The 17998-nt window shown below is 37.8% G+C and overlaps 1 protein-coding gene across 4 annotated transcripts in view; it reads left to right on the plus strand.

Moving 5' to 3' along the window:
• Positions 1 to 17998, plus strand: part of UHMK1 (U2AF homology motif kinase 1) — a 104872-nt gene that overhangs the window by 19272 nt on the left and 67602 nt on the right. The window contains exon 8 of one of the 4 annotated variants that reach the window (XM_024751613.1): positions 4 to 7139. The exons of the other annotated variants lie outside the window; for them this stretch is intronic. Coding sequence (XP_024607381.1) covers positions 4 to 150 — 147 coding nt within the window. The 3' untranslated portion in view covers positions 151 to 7139. Of the gene's footprint in view, positions 1 to 3; positions 7140 to 17998 lie in introns of those variants that run through there. 4 annotated transcript variants of the gene reach the window in all.

The following is a 17998-nucleotide window of genomic DNA, read 5'->3' on the forward strand; positions in this document are numbered from 1 at the left end:
CAGGTCTTTGTTGAGTATGCAAATGCTGGTGATTCCAAAGCTGCTCAGAAATTACTGACTGGAAGGATGTTTGATGGGAAGTTTGTTGTGGCTACATTTTACCCACTGAGTGCCTACAAGAGGGGATATCTGTATCAAACTTTGCTTTAATCAGTAACCTAAGGACTATTTCCTGTTTCTCCTCTTCTATTTCCTGGGTTATTGTATTCTACATCCAAATGCAGAAGTACCCCCTTATCATTTTAAGGGAATACTTTGTATATTTATTCCATCCTACCGATGTGCAGCCATTGCTCAAGCAGTGACTGCATTGCAGACATTTGGCACTGAGTAGGACAAGACCTCTCAGCTATACATTGAGGGGTTTTAGAGCGTCCATGTGGGCAACCTATTTTTGTGCAGTAGGGCAAGTGCTGCTCTCCAGTATGTAACCTAAAAAGATATTAACTCTTTCATGTGATCATGAAGCAAGGATGAATAATATCATGTTGTAGTGAATATTATTAACAAATTTGTTAGAGTTGGTGACATCACTTACAGATTATTCCTTTATGTTGTCAGAGGGGTCTTCCTTATTGATATCTGTAGTTGGCACTGGATGCTCTCAGTAATGTTAAGTAATTGTTAAGCAGCAATTCCCTACTGTGTTCTTAACACTGAGTTATGAATTTTTTTAAAGGAGTACTGTAGTACTGAATATTCCTTTAAAGAAACTGCAGTGAGCCTATCTACATTTTTTTTTAATTAAGGCTTTTAAAATAGAAAGCTAATGCTTGATCTTGCACAATTTTTATGTCCAGTGTGTATGCTCGAGTGAGTGTGCAGGTGTGAAAGATTAGAGAAAATTTGAGTAGCTTTCTTTATAGTGTGAATCTTGTGAATTAATCCAGTCTATGCCCATCTCTTCCCTACCTGTTTAATATCTGTAAGATTTAGGATACAAGTTTTTTGGGAGTCAGTCTGTCTGATAGAATGAAATGAGAAAATAGTTCATTCCTGAGAGGCCCAGGACACACAAGTCTAAACTGGGTTACATTGAAACTCTCTTAAAGTGAGAAAACTCTTGTAAAAGTTTTGGTACACATAAATTGCCCCTTTTTTCAGTCTGCTTTAGAGCCTGCATTAGCTCATCTGTTTTGTACTGAATCTTCTAGGATCACTGTAAAATTTCTCAAGATAGAGTTCTGTCTACTATGATGAAAAATTGACTTGGGTCAGAAAGAAAGAATTAGTTGTTCAGCGAAGGGAAAAGGAAAAAAAAATAGGCAAAGGGTGCATAGTCAAGGATTATTTATTTCTTTCTTTCTCTCTCTCATCTCCCTCCCACTCCTTCTTTTCCTCTTCCCCCATTCTTTACCTCTATCCTTAGCTGAAGAGACGTTAGAGGAAAGCATCCTAGGTAGTCAGGTGATCTGACTTCTGATTACAAGGAAGTTAAGAAAGTTGTAGCTATAATAAGGTGGAAATAGAAAAGAAGAAAAACTTATGAAGAATTCTTAAAAAGATTCATAGCAATCTAATGTGTCCCCCAGTAGAGGAAACTAGTATTCGTGAGTTCATGGGCACAGGCTGACTACATGGTTTCAGGAATTATAATTAATGGATTCCTCCCACTTTACAGTAGATTGTCTTCAAAGGTTTAAATCTTAGGAAACCTTTATAAAGCACTGATTATACAAAAAAAGAAAGGTATACAGGTTATGAATTTTTTGTTTTCTTAACTAAGTGAAATTTTTATTTATTTATTTATTTTCCTAAGGAAAAAGCTTTTATATCTTTCCCTGCTGGAAGCCTCCTCATATAGTCTTTCCTTGGGTGTGCCATGCAGGTTATTGAGAGCCCAATTAAGAATTTATGTCTTAGAGGATGAATTATTTTACCCTATTCAGACAATTACCATTTGATATTTTAGTTATTCACAGTTACCTAATTATTCAGGACTCTCCTTAATATTTGTTATGAAGCCAAATTTGGTATAATGAATTGCCAAAAGATCTGTGGCGTGGCGCCCAAGGGAGAACTGTAGAGTAAGCTTCTAATATGTGCCCTTAGAAGGAAGAGCTATTATTTTTCATTTTGGCCTTTTCAGAGGTTGATTAGCTGGTTTGGTTTCAAATAAAAATTCAAGAGAGTATTGTGGAGACCAAAGCTTTCCTAAAACATAAACGTTTGGATGGTAGCAGCTTCCATGGTGATTAAAAACACCAGGTCTTTCCATACATACTGATGAACACAGAATGCAAATGAATTCATTTTAAGGGCAAGTATTCTAGGTTAGCACATATACCTTTCTCATTCTCCCTCCCCCGACTACCACCAAAAAGAAAAATCCTTACAAATAAACTGCAGGTAGGCTTCTAAGCTTAATGTTGCAGTATGCTGCTAACATCTTGATGCTGAATTTCACAGCATTCTTTGATCGTCTTCTTATTGCTGATGTATTCATGCGTATATGTAGTGTTTAACACTGTAGAATTTTATTACAGAAGATGCTAACTAGATTCTAAGGGAGCTGAGGGAATAATTGATAAGCCTAAGTAACCATGCATCAAATTAAATATTTTATATTTAAGCCACAAAATTGAATGGAGGTGCCTCCTTTGATTTAAATTGTTATTTTATAGCTCTTAGCCCATTACTACCAAAGATGACATTTGCAGATTCTCCCTCCCTCTTCTGATATTATAAGGAGTTTAATCTTGTTATCTTTTTTAAACCTGAACCAAATATTGAATGATGCAATTTTCATGATCCTTTAGGATGAAATATATACACAGAGATTTTGATTCCTTGAAGTTTTAAAGACAGAAATTTTCTTTTTGAGAGGTAGGGTAAACGTGTGAGGGTTCATGTCACTTAACCCCTACCATTTTGGGAAAATTTTATCTCAGGTAGTTTTTCTTTCCCTAAATTAATGTCTGTGCTTCCTTCCCTCTTGCCTTCCAGTTTCTTCTTTATTATTCCATGGTATTTTCATGGTACATTTTTGTCCCAGAAAAGGCATGTAAATTGATAATTCTATAGGAAATCTTTGGTTCTTTGGAAACATATTTGGAGGAGGTCACTAGTTGGCTACTTTCAAAACTTTAATGCTGTATTTAGAGAAGAATAAGTAGAGTGGGACACCTCAGTGAAAGATAGCACTGCTAAAAGAAACTATTTGCTGCATTTTAAAGGAGTAACAAAATGAGCCTCTTACAATAAGAGATTGCATTTATTATTACTGAATGTCTTCCTTGTTTTGTGGCCATCAGTATAGAAACTCTTCAGAGAAAAATTCCCTCTCTGCTATTCCTTGAGCCAATACTAGGCTTCTTTTAGAACAAAACCATAAATATAGTTTTACTCATCCTTCTCCCTGTTTTCATTGAGACAAGTATTGCCTTCTTTTTGGTATTCCAGCTGCTAAATAAAGAGGGCTGAGCTATGTTAAATTAACCTTTTTAAAAAATCTCTCAATTCTTATTTAACTTGCCTTCTAGATGCATATTGCTTGTACTTATATTTTAACCTTTGAACAAATTTATTATAAGGAATGCTGCCAGAAAGAGTGCTGCCATGTAAAGGAAGTTGAAGAAACTATGAGCATAAGGTTTGTTTCTGTCTTAGTACACTGGGCTTTCACCCTGGTAAGGGAATCAGTTACCTTTATGGAATAAACTATAGTCAGAGTTACAATATTCAGATGCTGTTTTATGGCTCACTTGAGTTATTCCTCAAATGCAGGTAACTGGCATTTTGGCATCATTATCTTTTTAAGCTTATATTCTGACCTTATAAAATTAGGCCTATCTTACCTAATTTTTACTATTATACTTGGCAGCATGACATTTTATTTTTTATAGTTTAATGAAAATCAGCACCATAGTAACTGATGATAAGTATAATAACATAGTTACTGGGTGAGAGAGTGAGGGAGACACTCAGTAACCACGTGTTTTACCTGGACTTTTATGCAAAGGTACGTGCTAGGTGGCTTTATTCAGATAAGTGTACAGATGGAATTGCATCATGACTTTTAGTCTGGTGGATGTGTAGACAGTCAAAGATTTAAGCAAGTGCCTTGTGTTTCCTGGAAAATATTAAAACTCATTTGGGTGAAAGCTTCCCAAATGATGATAATTATTGCTCCTTTGCCTTTTCCTTGGAATAACTTTTGGATTGAGTCACTTAATATAAAACTCCAAAATTGCCTGGGTTTGCCTTTTTTTATATGTGTAAAACTACTCATATTTGATTTTTTTCCCCCAATATTACATATAATGGAAAGCCAGAGTTATCTGGCAGAATCAAATTCTTCCTTGGATCTAGTTCCATTTTTAATATTAGGTTCCTTCTTCAAATCTTATTACTCTAGCTCTGATAAAATTTATTTATTTCTTGTCAAGTGTGGTCACAATACAGACCAGCCTTTGGTCACAATTAGCTCAAAAGAATTTCCATTTCTTCTTAAGGTGCTCAATAAATCACCTTTACTTTGAGATGTTAGCCTTTTCAGGTTAGTATTACTTTCTGGCTTTCTCAATGAATATAAGACTGTTGAATCTCTATGATATGGAATTCATCTGAGCCTCTTATGGTATATTTGGGTAAGTTATATTTTCTTAGTTATAGAGGAACATGGATGTTTTAGTTTTTGAAGTACCCCAAATTTTAAAGATTTTGTTTTGTGTTAGGTTAGCTGCTTCTCTACCTGACACCACAGGGTGTATCATGTTTGTTATCTTAGCCACCTCCCCTTCTCCAGTGTCTTTCACTGCTTTTTAAATTCACACAGTGAATGACCAATAGATTTACACAGTGACATGCAATTGACAAGTACTTATGGATATTTAAGAAGGTAAACAATTTGAACTGTTTTTGCTGCAATTTTATAGGAGAAATGGGCTGTAAAAGAAATATCTATAAACCAGAGAGCATTTAGGAAATTGTTTATTTTATAGGTGGTCATGAAGGTGATCTTCAGGATATCAGATGTATAGTTTACACAATCTTTGTTCTCCTGATATGAAGTTTTTATTCATTTTCCTACAACTCAGCACTTTTGTTGTCCCTTATACTGTTTAGAACGATAAATGTTTTATTTGCTTTATTTGTGCTTTTCAGAGAGTTGTCATAATCATGGCAGTTATGTTTGTGACACCATAAATGCTTTAATTCATGGGAAATTTATCAAATGATTGCCTGAGTGTTATTTCCCTGAGTAGCTGTCACAATATCCTAAAGAAAATTGATTTTGTTTTTGAAAGTCATGTATGTTTTATGACCTAGCTTTGTGGTATTTTAATTTAAAAGCAAAGAGAAGCTTTGTGTCTTATTTTGCCTTATATGACCGTTGATCCTTGTTGTGTTGTGCAGAAAAGAGCTTCTTTTGTTATACTACTTTGTATAATGAAAATAAGTCACATTCTGAAGAAAAAAAACCCCAAAACTGGAATTGTCAAAATTTTTGCTCCTTTTTGGGAAACCCTTATGTAAACATCAGAGCTATTTGTTATCATAAACTCTTCATTGTCAGCAAGAGAATTATTCATAGTCACTTCTATCCCAGGGTGGAATTGCCTTCCCCTTCTAAGCTCTCTCCTTAATAGTATTCATGATGTCAGGACAGTGAGTGTGTAAAAGCAAATGTAGTGAGGTGTTCTAAATCACACATCCAAAATCATGCATTTGTGGACTCAAAAATCTTTTCAGTTATTTGAATTATCTATAGCTGTGTTATTTTATTAGCATGAGTTGTCAGAAGTCTGCCAAATTTAAGAGCTAAGAAGAGAAAGGTAAGTAATAAAAATAGAGAGATGAGGGGAGGAAAATAGCTTCCTTATTGGTGTTATTAATTGTTCATATAGTTTATGACCTAAAAATGATATTTATTTTTAAAAATCCAGGTTTGGTACCTGTAACATAGAAACGTTGCCATTTCTACACATTCCTCATCATTGTTTCCCCAGAAAATTATTTTAAGAGTGTATGAGATCAGACTAAATATCCATATTCAGTTTGGTCTAATTTTTTAAAATACATATGTAAGTTAAACTCCATCTTTTGTGTATTTGGTATACATCAACACTTATGCAAATCAAGGATCAGAAAGAAACGGGATTAGCCATCTCCTTATTTCCCTTTGCACAGTGGGTACAGTGGGTGGCATTAGTATGCACTAGCTGCAGTGTTATAGCACCTTATGAAGTAAATAGTGTTTATTATAATAAAAAAAAAGTTAAGCTGCATCTCTGTAGAATATTTACTTTGCAGAGTGTAAAGCTGTCATATCTTTTTCCAGTAGGATTTAACTCCTTCATTCTTAATTTTTTTGAAAAAAAAAATCTTCAGTAATTTAACATTCCTTTATATCCTCTTAACAGTGGCAAATCTGGGGTAGAAGGGATTTTTTTTCCCCCCCAAAGGGCTCCATCTTTGTTATCTTTTGGTCACTCTTTGAAATCCAGTTATGATTAATAGATTTTTAACAGTTTATGGCTTCCCATATCAGCACTGGAGTGGCTGGTTGTGAATATTAAAACCTACTACTATTTTCCCTCAATAACGTAATTGCTATGTTTTTGATTAGAAGGTATGGTTAGAAAAAATGTGAACGATCACTTAAACCAAAGCCAGTTATAAGGAGTATTCTCTCCTGTTGGTTTACCTTCACCTCAGAACTACAAGAATATTACAGTACATAGTGCATAGCTGTCTGTAACATTTCTACCAGTTGTTTCAATAGCGTATTGGTCTTGGCATTTCTTGGCACTATGGTTCTCTGTTCTTGGTGATGTCTTACTATTTTGTGAATTTTTTTTTAATAACTAAGTGGGACTATAAATGTAGATGTGTATCAGTACCAAGAAGTTCTTTTCTCAAATCCCTATATTTCTGATTTCAAGTCTTTTAAACCTGTTTTTTCTTGCTGAGTAGCAAAGAACTTTTATTTTCCACTTTCCTATATACCTAAAAAGTATGGACACTGCGTTTCAATTAATTGTACTGCATATAGTTTTTTGCTGCAAACGTTACCTGTAAACACAATTGCCTTGTTCAGTTTTGTTGTAAACTGACTTACCATAAGATGCACTGTTGATACGCTTTCTGATATGTGTTTGTTTGATAAGGGTGATAAAATAAAGCTTAAAAATAAAGGAATTGCTTTTTTATTTCAAATATTCCTGTATGTAGTATAAATATTCAAGTTTAGATAACAGGTAAGTATACTTATTTTATGATTTCATTTTTACTGAGAGCTACCATTGAAAAATTTCCATGTAGCTTCATTCATTCATTTCTAAAGAATGTGATTTTTCATCTTAGAAAATAGTACATCAAACTGACAATACTGAAACATATATATATTTTTTTGGAGTAAATGTTCTTGATAATTTAGAAACAGCCTTGTCTCAGGAAAAGAACCAGAATTCATAGTTGGGAGACTTGCATTCTAATCTTGGTTCTTTTATCAAGTTGGATGACTATAATCAAGAGACTTAATTTCTAACAATAGTGTGAGATAGTAGGTTCAGCCATCAGTTGTAGAGCATCTTCTAGATGATGGTACTATTTTAGATAGTTTATGTCATGTTTAATGTTCCCTTTTACATATGAAAACTGCAGCCCAAATAGGTTAAATAAGCTTGCCCAACATTTCCTGTGACTTAGAGGTGATAATCATATACTGGTCTCTCTAGTAGTGGCATGTTTTTTAGGAAGCCTATGGCTGTTCTGTATGATGAATTCAAGGGAAAGAGACTGCTGAGACGGATACCCTAAGAGACTGTTTTAAGAGCTCAGAGTTGAGAAAATGAACGTTTAAATCAGTAATTCTCACAGTCACCATATAACAGTATCACCTGCGAGGACTTGTTAAAATACAGATTGCAGGTCCCCCACCTCTAAAGTTTATAACTGTAGTTCTTGCTGGGTCTGAGAATTTGCACTTCTACCAAAGTTCTCAGATTATGCTGCTGCTGCTGGTCTGGAGACTGTACTTCGAGGAGCACTGATCTAAACAAAGGACTTGAGCTGTAGGATTGAAAAGCTACTTGGGAGTCATTCTCAATCCCTCCTTCTCCCTGATAGTTGCAGTAAAAATAGTAACTAATTGAGCACTTATTTTGTGCCAGGCACTGTGGTAAATGCTTTTTGTGCATTATCATTTTTTCCCCCACACTAAATCCTTAATCACAAACCTGTGAGGAAAGTACTGGTATTCACTTCATTTTATGGTAGGGAAAATGAACATTTAGATGATCTTACTTCCTATGGTTACATAGTGGGTAAATGGATGTCTGGCTCTAAAATTATGTTCTTAACACTCTAAAATTATGTTCTTAACACCACTATGCTGGATTGCCTTCTAGTCAACCCAGTAATTCCTCTCTGATCCCTTTTCCATTTCCTCTGATACTACTTAGTTTAGTCCTTGATCTCTCCTCCTTACTCTAGCTTCTCACAAGATCCTCATCTTTAGTCTCATGCCCTCCAGCCTCTGCTTCACAATGCTGACAGTTTTCATTCTTAAAAATAAACCTGATCATGCTACTCCCCGCTTCAAAAATTCTTCACATTATTTCCTATTTCTTTTCCTGCCCATTTGCCTTCAAAATAATATCTAATTCCCTCAGATTGGCATATAAGATTTTTCACAATCTGGCTCCTCCTACAAATCTTGCTGCATTTCCTCTCTGTTTATACTTTATGCTTCGTCTGGACTAAACTATCCATCTTTCTACAAATTTCATGCTTTTTCTTGTATCTGAGCTTCTTATCAAAATGTCATTCAATTCTCTGTCCCCCCACCTTACCTGTGTGATGAAATCCTACTCATCTTTTAAAACAGCTCAACTGTCACTTTCTCAAGTTATCTTCCCTAAACTCCACCCCCAACTTCCCACCTCCCCCCAAAATATCATTAATGCTTCTGTGCCAACTTCGTACTTGTATACATGTATTTCCAATGTGGTTAGACTTACCATTTTGTTTTGCCCAAAGTGCATTCCTTGAGGACATTGGGTCACCATATTCTGATCTGTATCCCTAGCACCTAGCACCATGCTGGACTACAGTAATTGCCCAATAAATGTTTGTTGATTTGAAAATGAGTTTGTAGAACTGGCGGCCAGTTGGTTATGGATGACTTCAATATTTCAAAGAATGACAATTTGGTAGTTTCTACTTCAATTACAAAGCAAAAGGGAACAGTTATAAAATGTTAACCTATTGACACGTGAATAATAACATTGGCAATGAATCACGTTATTGAATTTGGAAGGGTAGACTTTCTTTGGACTTTTTAAAGATATGGCTAATTATTTTTGTGAAAGAGTGTATGTGGTCTTACAGTTAAGGAATTTGGGTTTTAAATTTCCTTCTACTGCATAAAACTGTATGTCTGAAAAACCCAAATCCTTGAGTCTTAGCATGCTTATATTAAAAAGCAAAGCAAATTTCCAGTTTAAAAACATGAGGTGTTTCATTGTAATTTGTACTTCTCTCCACCATTCTGCAATTTTTAATAAGAATCCTTGACTTATAAAACAGGATAGAACACAAGAGAGTTTGCAACACATAATTACTAAACCATTTCCAAAAGCCCATTTTCCGTGCCATATTTTTTGTTTAAAAAGGCAAACCTGCATTTCAGAGCATGTTTAGACAAACTGTTATGAGAGAAAGGATCAAACATACAAAGGCTCATCTTTAAGAATGAAAGCCAAAGTTTAGTTAATCAGGAACTGAACAGCTGAACTTAGAGAAGACTCTATTAGTGTTTAGCTCCGTTTTTCCCAGACTATATCCTTGGAACACTAACATGCTGTATGATATTAAGAGAAGCTTTGGGGAGCAGGGTAGGATGAAAATATTCCGTGGTTAAGTAAGTTGGATATGCTGCATACATTTTCCCAATTTTATTAGAGAAGTCTTGAACAGAAGCCTGTTTAAACAAAGAGTTAGAAGGATAGTATGAGTTGATGCCAATATACTTTTCACCTAAATTCACCTATTGTTAACATTTTGCCACATTAAAAACTTTTTTTGTGAAGTATAGTTGATATACAATGTATTGGTTTCTGGTGTACAGCAAAGTGATTCAGTTATATATATATATATATTCTTTTTCATATTCTTTCCTATTGTGGTTTATTACAGGATATTGAATATAGTTCCCTGTGCTATACAGTAGGACCTTGTTGTTTACCTATTTTATATATAGTAGTTTGTATCTGCTAATCTCAGTCTCCTAATTTATCCCTCCCCCACCCCTTTTACCTTTTGGTAACCATAAGTTTGTTTTCTATATCTGTGAGTCTGCTTCTGTTTCATAAATAAGTTCATTTGTGCCATATTTTAGATTCCACATATAAGTGATATCATATGATATTTGTCTTTCTTTGACTGACTTCACTTAGTGTGATAATCTCTAGGTCCATCCATGTTGCTGCAAATGGCATTATTTCATTCTTTTTATGGATGAGTAATATTCCATTGTGTATACATACCACATCTTCTTTATCCATTCATCTGTCGATGGACATTTAAGTCGCTTCCATGTGTTGGCTGTTGTGAATAGTGCTGCTATGAACATTGGAGACCATGTATCTTTCTGAATTATAGTTTTGTCTGGATATATGTCCAGGAGTGGGATTGCTGGACCATGAGGCAACTCTATTTTTAGGGGTTTTTTTTTTGTTTTGTTTTTTTTTGCGGTACGCGGGCCTCTCACTGTTGTGGCCTCTCCCGTTGCGGAGCACAGGCTCCGGACGCGCAGGCTCAGCGGCCATGGCTCATGGACCTAGCCGCTCCACGGCATGTGGGATCTTCCCAGACCGGGGCACGAACCCGTGTCCCCCGCAACGGCAGGCGGACTCTCAACCACTGCGCCACCAGGGAAGCCCTATTTTTTGTTTTGTAAGGAACCTACGTACAGTTTTCCACAGTGGCTGCACCAATTTACAATCCCACCAGCGCTGTAGGAGAGTTCCCTATTCTCCACACCCTCTCCAGTATTTATTATTTGTAGACTTTTATCTTTTTAATACATCTTTATTGGAGTACAATTGCTTCACAATACTGTGTTAGTTTCTGTTGCACAACAAAGCGAATCAGCCGTATACATACACATGTCCCCATATCCCCTCCCTCTTGAGCCTCCCTCCCATCCTCCCTGTCCCACCCCTCTAGGTCATTGCAAAGCACCAAGCTGATCTCCCTGTGCTGTGCTGTTGTTTCCCACCAGCCAACTGTTTTACATTTGGTAGTGTATATATGTCGATGCTACTCTCAGTTCGCTCCAGCTTCGCCCTCCCACCCCATGTCATCAAGTCCATTCTCTATGTCTACCTCTTTATCCCTGCCCTGCAACTAGGTTTATCAGTACCATTTTTGTTTTTTTAGATTCCACGTATATGCGTTAGCATACAGTATTTGTTTTTCTCTTTCTGACTTACTTAACTCTGTATGACAGAATCTGGGTCCATCCACCTCACTACAAATAGCTCAATTTCGTTTCCTTTTACGGCTGAGTAACATTCCATTGTATATATGTGCCACATCTTCTTTATCCATTCATCTGTTGTTGGACATTTAGGTTGCTTCCATGTCCTGGCTATTGTAAGTAGTGCTACAATGAATATTGTTTTTGAATTATGTTTTTCTCAGGATATATGCCCAGTAGTGGGATTGCTGGGTCATATGGTAGTTCTATTTTTAGTTTTTTAAGGAACCTCCATACTGTTTTCCTTAGTCGTTGTATCAGTTTACATTCCCACCAACAGTGCAAGAGGGTTCCCTTTTCTCCACACCCTCTCCAGCATTTATTGTTTGTAGATTTTTTTGATGATGGCCATTCTGACCTGTGTGAGGTGATACCTCATTGTAGTTTTGATTTGCATTTCTCTAATAATTAGTGATGTTGCACATCTTTTCATGTGCCTCTTGGCCATCTGTATGTCTTCCTTGGTGAAATGTCTATTTAGCTCTTCCACCTGCTTTTTAACTGGATTGTTTGTTTTTCTGATATTGAACTCCATGGGCTGTTTGTTTTGGAGATTTATACCCTGTCTGTTGCTTTGTTTGCAGATATTTTCTCTCATTCTGAGGGTTGTCTTTTTCGTCTTGTTTATAGTTTCCTTTGCTGTGAAAAAGCTTTTAAGTTTCATTAGGTCCCATTTGTTTATTTTTCTTTTTATTTCCATTACTCTAGGAGGTGGGTCAAAAAAGATCTTGCTGTGGTTTATGTCAAAGAGTGTTTTTCCTATGTTTTCCTCTAAAAGTTTTATAGTGTCTGGTCTTAAGATAAATCCCACTTGATCATGGTGTATGATCCTTTTAATGTGCTGTTGGATTCTGTTTGCTAGTATTTTGTTCAGGATTTTTGCATCTGTGTTCACCAGTGATATTGGTCTGTAATTTTCTTTTTCGTCATATCTGTTTCTGGTTTTGGTATCAGGGTGATGGTGGCTTCGTAGAATGAAATTGGGAGTGTTTCTCCCTCTGCAGGTTTTTGCAAGAGTTTGAGAAGGATTGGTGTTAACTCTTCTCTAAATGTTTGATAGAATTTGCCTGTGAAGCCATCTGGTCCTGGACTTTTGTTTGTTGGAAGATTTTAAATTATGGCTTCAATTTCATTACTTGTGATAGGCCTGTTTATATTTTCTGATTCTTCCTGGTTCAGTCATGGAAAATTGTACCTTTCCAAGAATTTGTCCATTTCTTCATGGTTGTCCATTTTAATGGCCTATAGTTATTTGTAGTAGTCTCTTATAATCCTTTGTATTTCTGCAGTGTCAGTTGTGATTTCTCCTTTTTCATTTCTGATTATATTGATTTGAGTCTTCTCCCTTTTTTTCTTGATTAGTCTGGCTAAGGGTTTATGAATTTTGTTTATCTTCTCTAAGAACCAGCTTTTAGTTTTATTGATGTTTGCTATTGTTTTCTTTGTTTCTATTTCATTTATTTCTGCTCTGATATTTATGATTTCTTTCCTTCTACTGACTTGGGTTTTCTTTGTTCTTCTTTAGTTGTTTTAAGTGTAGGGTTAGATTGTTTATTTGAGATTTTTCTTGTTTCTTGAAGTGAGATCAAATTGCTCTAGACTTCCCTCTTAGAACTGCTTTTGCTGCATCCCATAGGTTTTGGGTCGTCCTGTTTTTGTTGTCATTTATTTCTACGTATTTCTTTGTTCTTTGATTTCTTCAGTGATCTCTTGGTTATTTAGTAGCGCACTGTTTAGCCTCCATGTATTTGTGGTTTTTATAGTTTTTTCCTTTAATTGATTTCTGATCTCATAGCGTTGTGGTCAGAAAAGATGTTTGATATGATTTCAGTTTTCTTAAATTTTCCAAGGCTTGATTTGTGACCCAAGATGTGATCTATCCTGGAGAATGTTCCATGTGCACTTGAAAAGAAAGTGTATTCTGCCCCTTTTGGGTGGAAAGTTCTGTAAATATCAGTTAGATCTATCTGGCCTATTGTGTCATTTAAAGCTTGTGTTTCCTTATTTATTTTCTGTTTGGATGATCTGCCCATTGGTGTGAGTGGGGTGTTAAAGTCCCCTACTATTATTGTGTTACTGTTGATTTCTCCATTCATGGTTGTTAGCATTTGCCTTATGTATTGAGGTGCTTCTATGTTGGGTGCATATATATTTATACTTGTTATATCTTCTTATTGGCTTGATCCTTTGATCATTGTGTAGTGTCCCTCCTTATCTCTTGTAACAGTCTTTATTTTAAAGTCTATTTTATCTAATATATGTATTGCTACTCCAGCTTTCTTTTGATTTCCATTTGCATGGAATATCTTTTTCCATCCCTTCACTTTCAGTCTGTATGTGTCCCTAGGTCTGAAGTGGGTCTCTTGTAGACAGTATATATATGGGTCTTGTTTTGTATCCATTCAGCCAGTCTTTGTCTTTTGGTTGGGGCATTTAAGCCACTTACATTCAAAGTTATTATCCATATGTGTATTCCTATTACCATTTACTTAATTGTTTTGGGTTTGTTCTTGTGGGTCTTTTTCTTCTCTTGTGTTTCGTGCTTAGAGAAGTTTCTTTAGCATTTGTTGTAAAGCTGGTTTGGTAATGCTGAATTCTTTTAGCTTTTGTTTGAAAAGCTTTTGATTTCTTCATTGAATCTGAATGAGATCCTTGCTGGGTAGAGTAATCTTGGTTGTAGGTTTTTCTCTTTCATCACTTTAAGCATATCCTGCCACTCCCTTCTGGCCTGCAGAGGCTTCCACTGAAAACTCAGCTGATAACCTTATGGGGATTCCTTTGTATGTTTTTCCCTTGCTGCTTTTAATATGTTTTTCTTTGAATTTAATTTCTGTTAGTTTGATTAATATATGTCTTGGTGTGTTTTTCCTAGGGTTTATCCTGTATGGAACTCTGTGCTTCCTGGACTTGGGTGACTCTTTCCTTTCCCATGTTAGGGAAATTTTCCACTATAATATCTTCAAATATATTCTCAGAACCTTTATTTTTCTCTTCTTCTGGGATCCCTATAATTCAAATGTTGGTGCATTTAGTGTTGTCCCGGAAGTCTCTGAGATTTTCTTCAATTCTTTTCATTCTTTTTTCTTTCTTCTGCTCCTCAGCAATTATTTCCACCATTTTGTCTTCCAGCTCACTTATTTATTCTTCTGCCTCCATTATTCTGTTATTGATTCCTTCTAGTGTATTTTTCATTTCAGTTATTGTGTTGTTCATCTTTGTTTGTTTGTTCTTTAGTTCTTCTAGATCTTTGTTAAACATTTCTTGTATTTTCTCAATCCGTGCTTCCATTCTATTTCCGATATTCTGGATCATCTTTACTATCATTAGTCTGAAATATTTTTCTGGTAGATTGCTATTTCCTCTTCGTTTATTTGGTCTTGTAGATTTTTACCTTGCTCCTTCATCTGTGACATATTTTTTGGCCATCTCATTTTTTTTCTTTTTATTAGTGGGATTGTGTTCCTGTTTTACTGGTTTTTTGGCCTGAGGCTTCCAACACTGGAGTTTGTAGGCTATTGGGTAGAGCTGGGTCTTGGTGCTGAGATGAGGAACTCTGTGAGACCTCACTCGGATGAATATTCCCTGGGGTCTGAGGTTCTCTGCTAGTCCAGTGGTTCGGACTCGGAGCTCCCATTGCAGGAGCTTCCGCCCGACCCCAGGCTCGTGAATCAAGATCCTGCAAGCCGCGTGGGGCAGCAAAAAAGAAAAAAAAGACAGCAATAACAAAGTAAAAAATAAAATTAGACTAGGAAGCTAACAGATATGTTAGAAAGAATGTAAAAATATAGATGAATCAACAACTGGAAGGTACATCAGTAAGGCAATAATAAAAAAGAGCAGGAGGGAAAAGGAAAAAAAAAAAAGGGTGGGGAGGGAAAGGCCTTGGCTGTGGAGGGTGGGGCCTACAGCAAGGGCAAGGTTTGGATGGTGGGTGGGGCCAATGGTCAGGACCCACAGGGCTGGAAAAGGCCCTGGGGGATGTGGGGGATGGGGCTTAGGCTCAAGGAACATAAGTGGCCCAGGCGTGCCCCCCACTCCTGGTTTTAGAGAGCAGGGTACCTCACCAGGGAGCCCAGCAGGCTTCCTGGGCTTAAGTGGGTGGGGCAAATGCCCTCCTCTCCTGCTTCTCAGGTCTGGGGTCTGGGAGGGCCCCTCCTGCCTGCCTATCTTGATCTCCCTGGTCTCCCTCCTAGGCCCCCAAGGACCTACATGGCCTAGAGGGGGCTTTGGAGGGCAGGGCATCCACCTGGGAGCTCAGCAGGCTCACTGGGCCCCAGTGGGTGGGGCAATCACCCTCCACTCATCTCCTGCTCCTTCCTGAGAGCCCCTCCCACCTGCCTCTCCTGATCCAGTAACCCCCTCCCACCCCACCCCCCCGGCATCCCTACTGTGCCCCCAAGGACCCATGCATCCTGGAGGGGGCTTTGGAGGGCGGGGGATCAGCCTGGGACCTCAGCAGGCTCCCCAGGCCTGAGTGGGCAGGGCAGTCACCCTCTGCTCCTCTCCCGCTCCTCTGGGTGTCCCCTCCTGCCTACCACTCCTGATCTCCCCTGGCCTCCCTCCTATGCCCCCAGGACCCATGTGGTCTGGATGGGGCTTTGGAGGCACGGCAACCGGCTTGGGGGCTCAGCAAGTTCCCCGGCCCGAGTGGGCCTGGAGATCGCCCTCCACTCCTCTCCTGCTCTTTCCAGAGAGTCCCTCCCACCTGCCTCTCTTGATCTCCCTGGCCTCAGGGGCGCTATCTTGTCTGTCCTCCACTTCTCCTCCCCCCTCGGTCCTCCTACATCCTACCAGTTCACTCTGGGGTTCCTCCCATCTCCTTGGGGGTCAGAGTCTCCCACCAGTGGCAGGCACGTGCCCTAGTTGTGGGGAGATGCTAACTCTTATCTTCCCACACCGCCATCTTCTATTTGTAGAGATGATCATTCTGACTGGTGTGAGGTGGTAACTCGTTGTAGCTTTGATTTGTATTTCTCTAGTAATTAGTGATGTTGAACATCTTTTCATGTGCCTATTGGCTATCTGTATGTCTTCTTTGGAGAAATGTCTGTTTAGGTCTTATGCCCATGTTTGGATTGGATTGTTTTTTTTTTGTTATTGAGTTGTATGAGCTGTTTGTATATTTTGGAAATTAAGCCCTTGTCAGTTGCATTTGTAAATATCTTCTCCCAGTCCATAGGTTGTCTTTTCTTTGCTCCGGACACGCAGGCTCAGCGGCCATGGCTCATGGGCCCGGCCACTCCATGGCATGTGAGATCTTCCCGGACCGGGGCATGAACCTGTGTCCCCTGCATCAGCAGGCGGACTCTCAACCACTAGGCCACCAGGGAAGCCCTGGGTGCAATTTTAAAAGGGATTTTTTTTTTTACTTTCTCTTTCAGATATTGTTATTGTAAAGAAATGCAACAGATTTCTGTATGCTAATCTTGTATCCTGCTACCTTGTTGAAGGTCTTTTCATTTTGCATATGGTTTCCTTTGCTGTGCAAAAGCTCATTAGTTTGATTAAGTCCCATTTGTTTGTTTTTGCTTTTATTTCTATCGCCTTGGGAGACTGACCTAAGAAATCATTGATGTGATTTATGTCAGAGAATGTTTTGCCTATGTCCACTTCTAGGAGTTTTGTGGTGTCATGTCTTATATTTAAGTCAAGCCATTTTGAGTTTATTTTGTGTATGATATGAGGGTGTGTTCTAACTTCATTGATTTACATGTGGCTGTTCAGCTTTCCCAACACCACTTGCTGAAGAGACTGTCTTTTCTCCATTGTATATTCTTGCCTCCTTTGTTGAAGATTAATTGACTGTAGACGTGTGGGTTTATTTATGGCTCTCTATTCTGTTCCATTGATCCATGTGTCTGTTTTTATGCCAGTACCACACTGTTTTGATTACTGTAGCTTTTTGGTATTGTCTGAAGTCCGGGAGGGTTATGCCTCCAGCTTTGTTCTTCGTCCTCAGGACTGCTTTGGCAATTCTGTGTCTTTTATGGTTCCATCTAAATTTAAGATTATTTGTTCTAGTTAATTAACCAGAAAATGTCTGGTTAATTTGATAGGGATCGCATTAAATCTGTAGATTGCTTTGGGTAGTATGGCCATTTTATCAATGTTAATTCTTCCTATCCAAGAGAGTGGGATATCTTTCCATTTCGTTGAATCATCTTCAGTGTCCTATATTAATATTTTATAGTTCTCAGCATATAGGTCTTTCACCTCCTTGGTCAGGTTTATTCCTAACTATTTTTTTGGGTGCAATTTTTTTTTTTTTTTTTTTTTTTTTTTTGTGGTACATGGGCCTCCCAATGCCATGGCCTCTCCTGTTGCGGAGCACAGGCTCCGGACGTGCAGGCTTAGCGTCCATGGCTCACAGGCCCAGCCGCTCCACAGCACGTGGGATCTTCCTGGACCAGGGCACGAACCCGTGTCCCCTGCACCGGCAGGCGGACTCCCAACCACTGTGCCACCAGGGAAGCCGTGGGTGCAATTTTAAAAGGGATTTTTTTTTTTTTT

This window comes from Neophocaena asiaeorientalis, unplaced genomic scaffold (genome assembly GCF_003031525.2).
Source record: "Neophocaena asiaeorientalis asiaeorientalis breed wild unplaced genomic scaffold, Neophocaena_asiaeorientalis_V1.1 scaffold156, whole genome shotgun sequence".
NCBI lineage: Eukaryota > Metazoa > Chordata > Mammalia > Artiodactyla > Phocoenidae > Neophocaena > Neophocaena asiaeorientalis.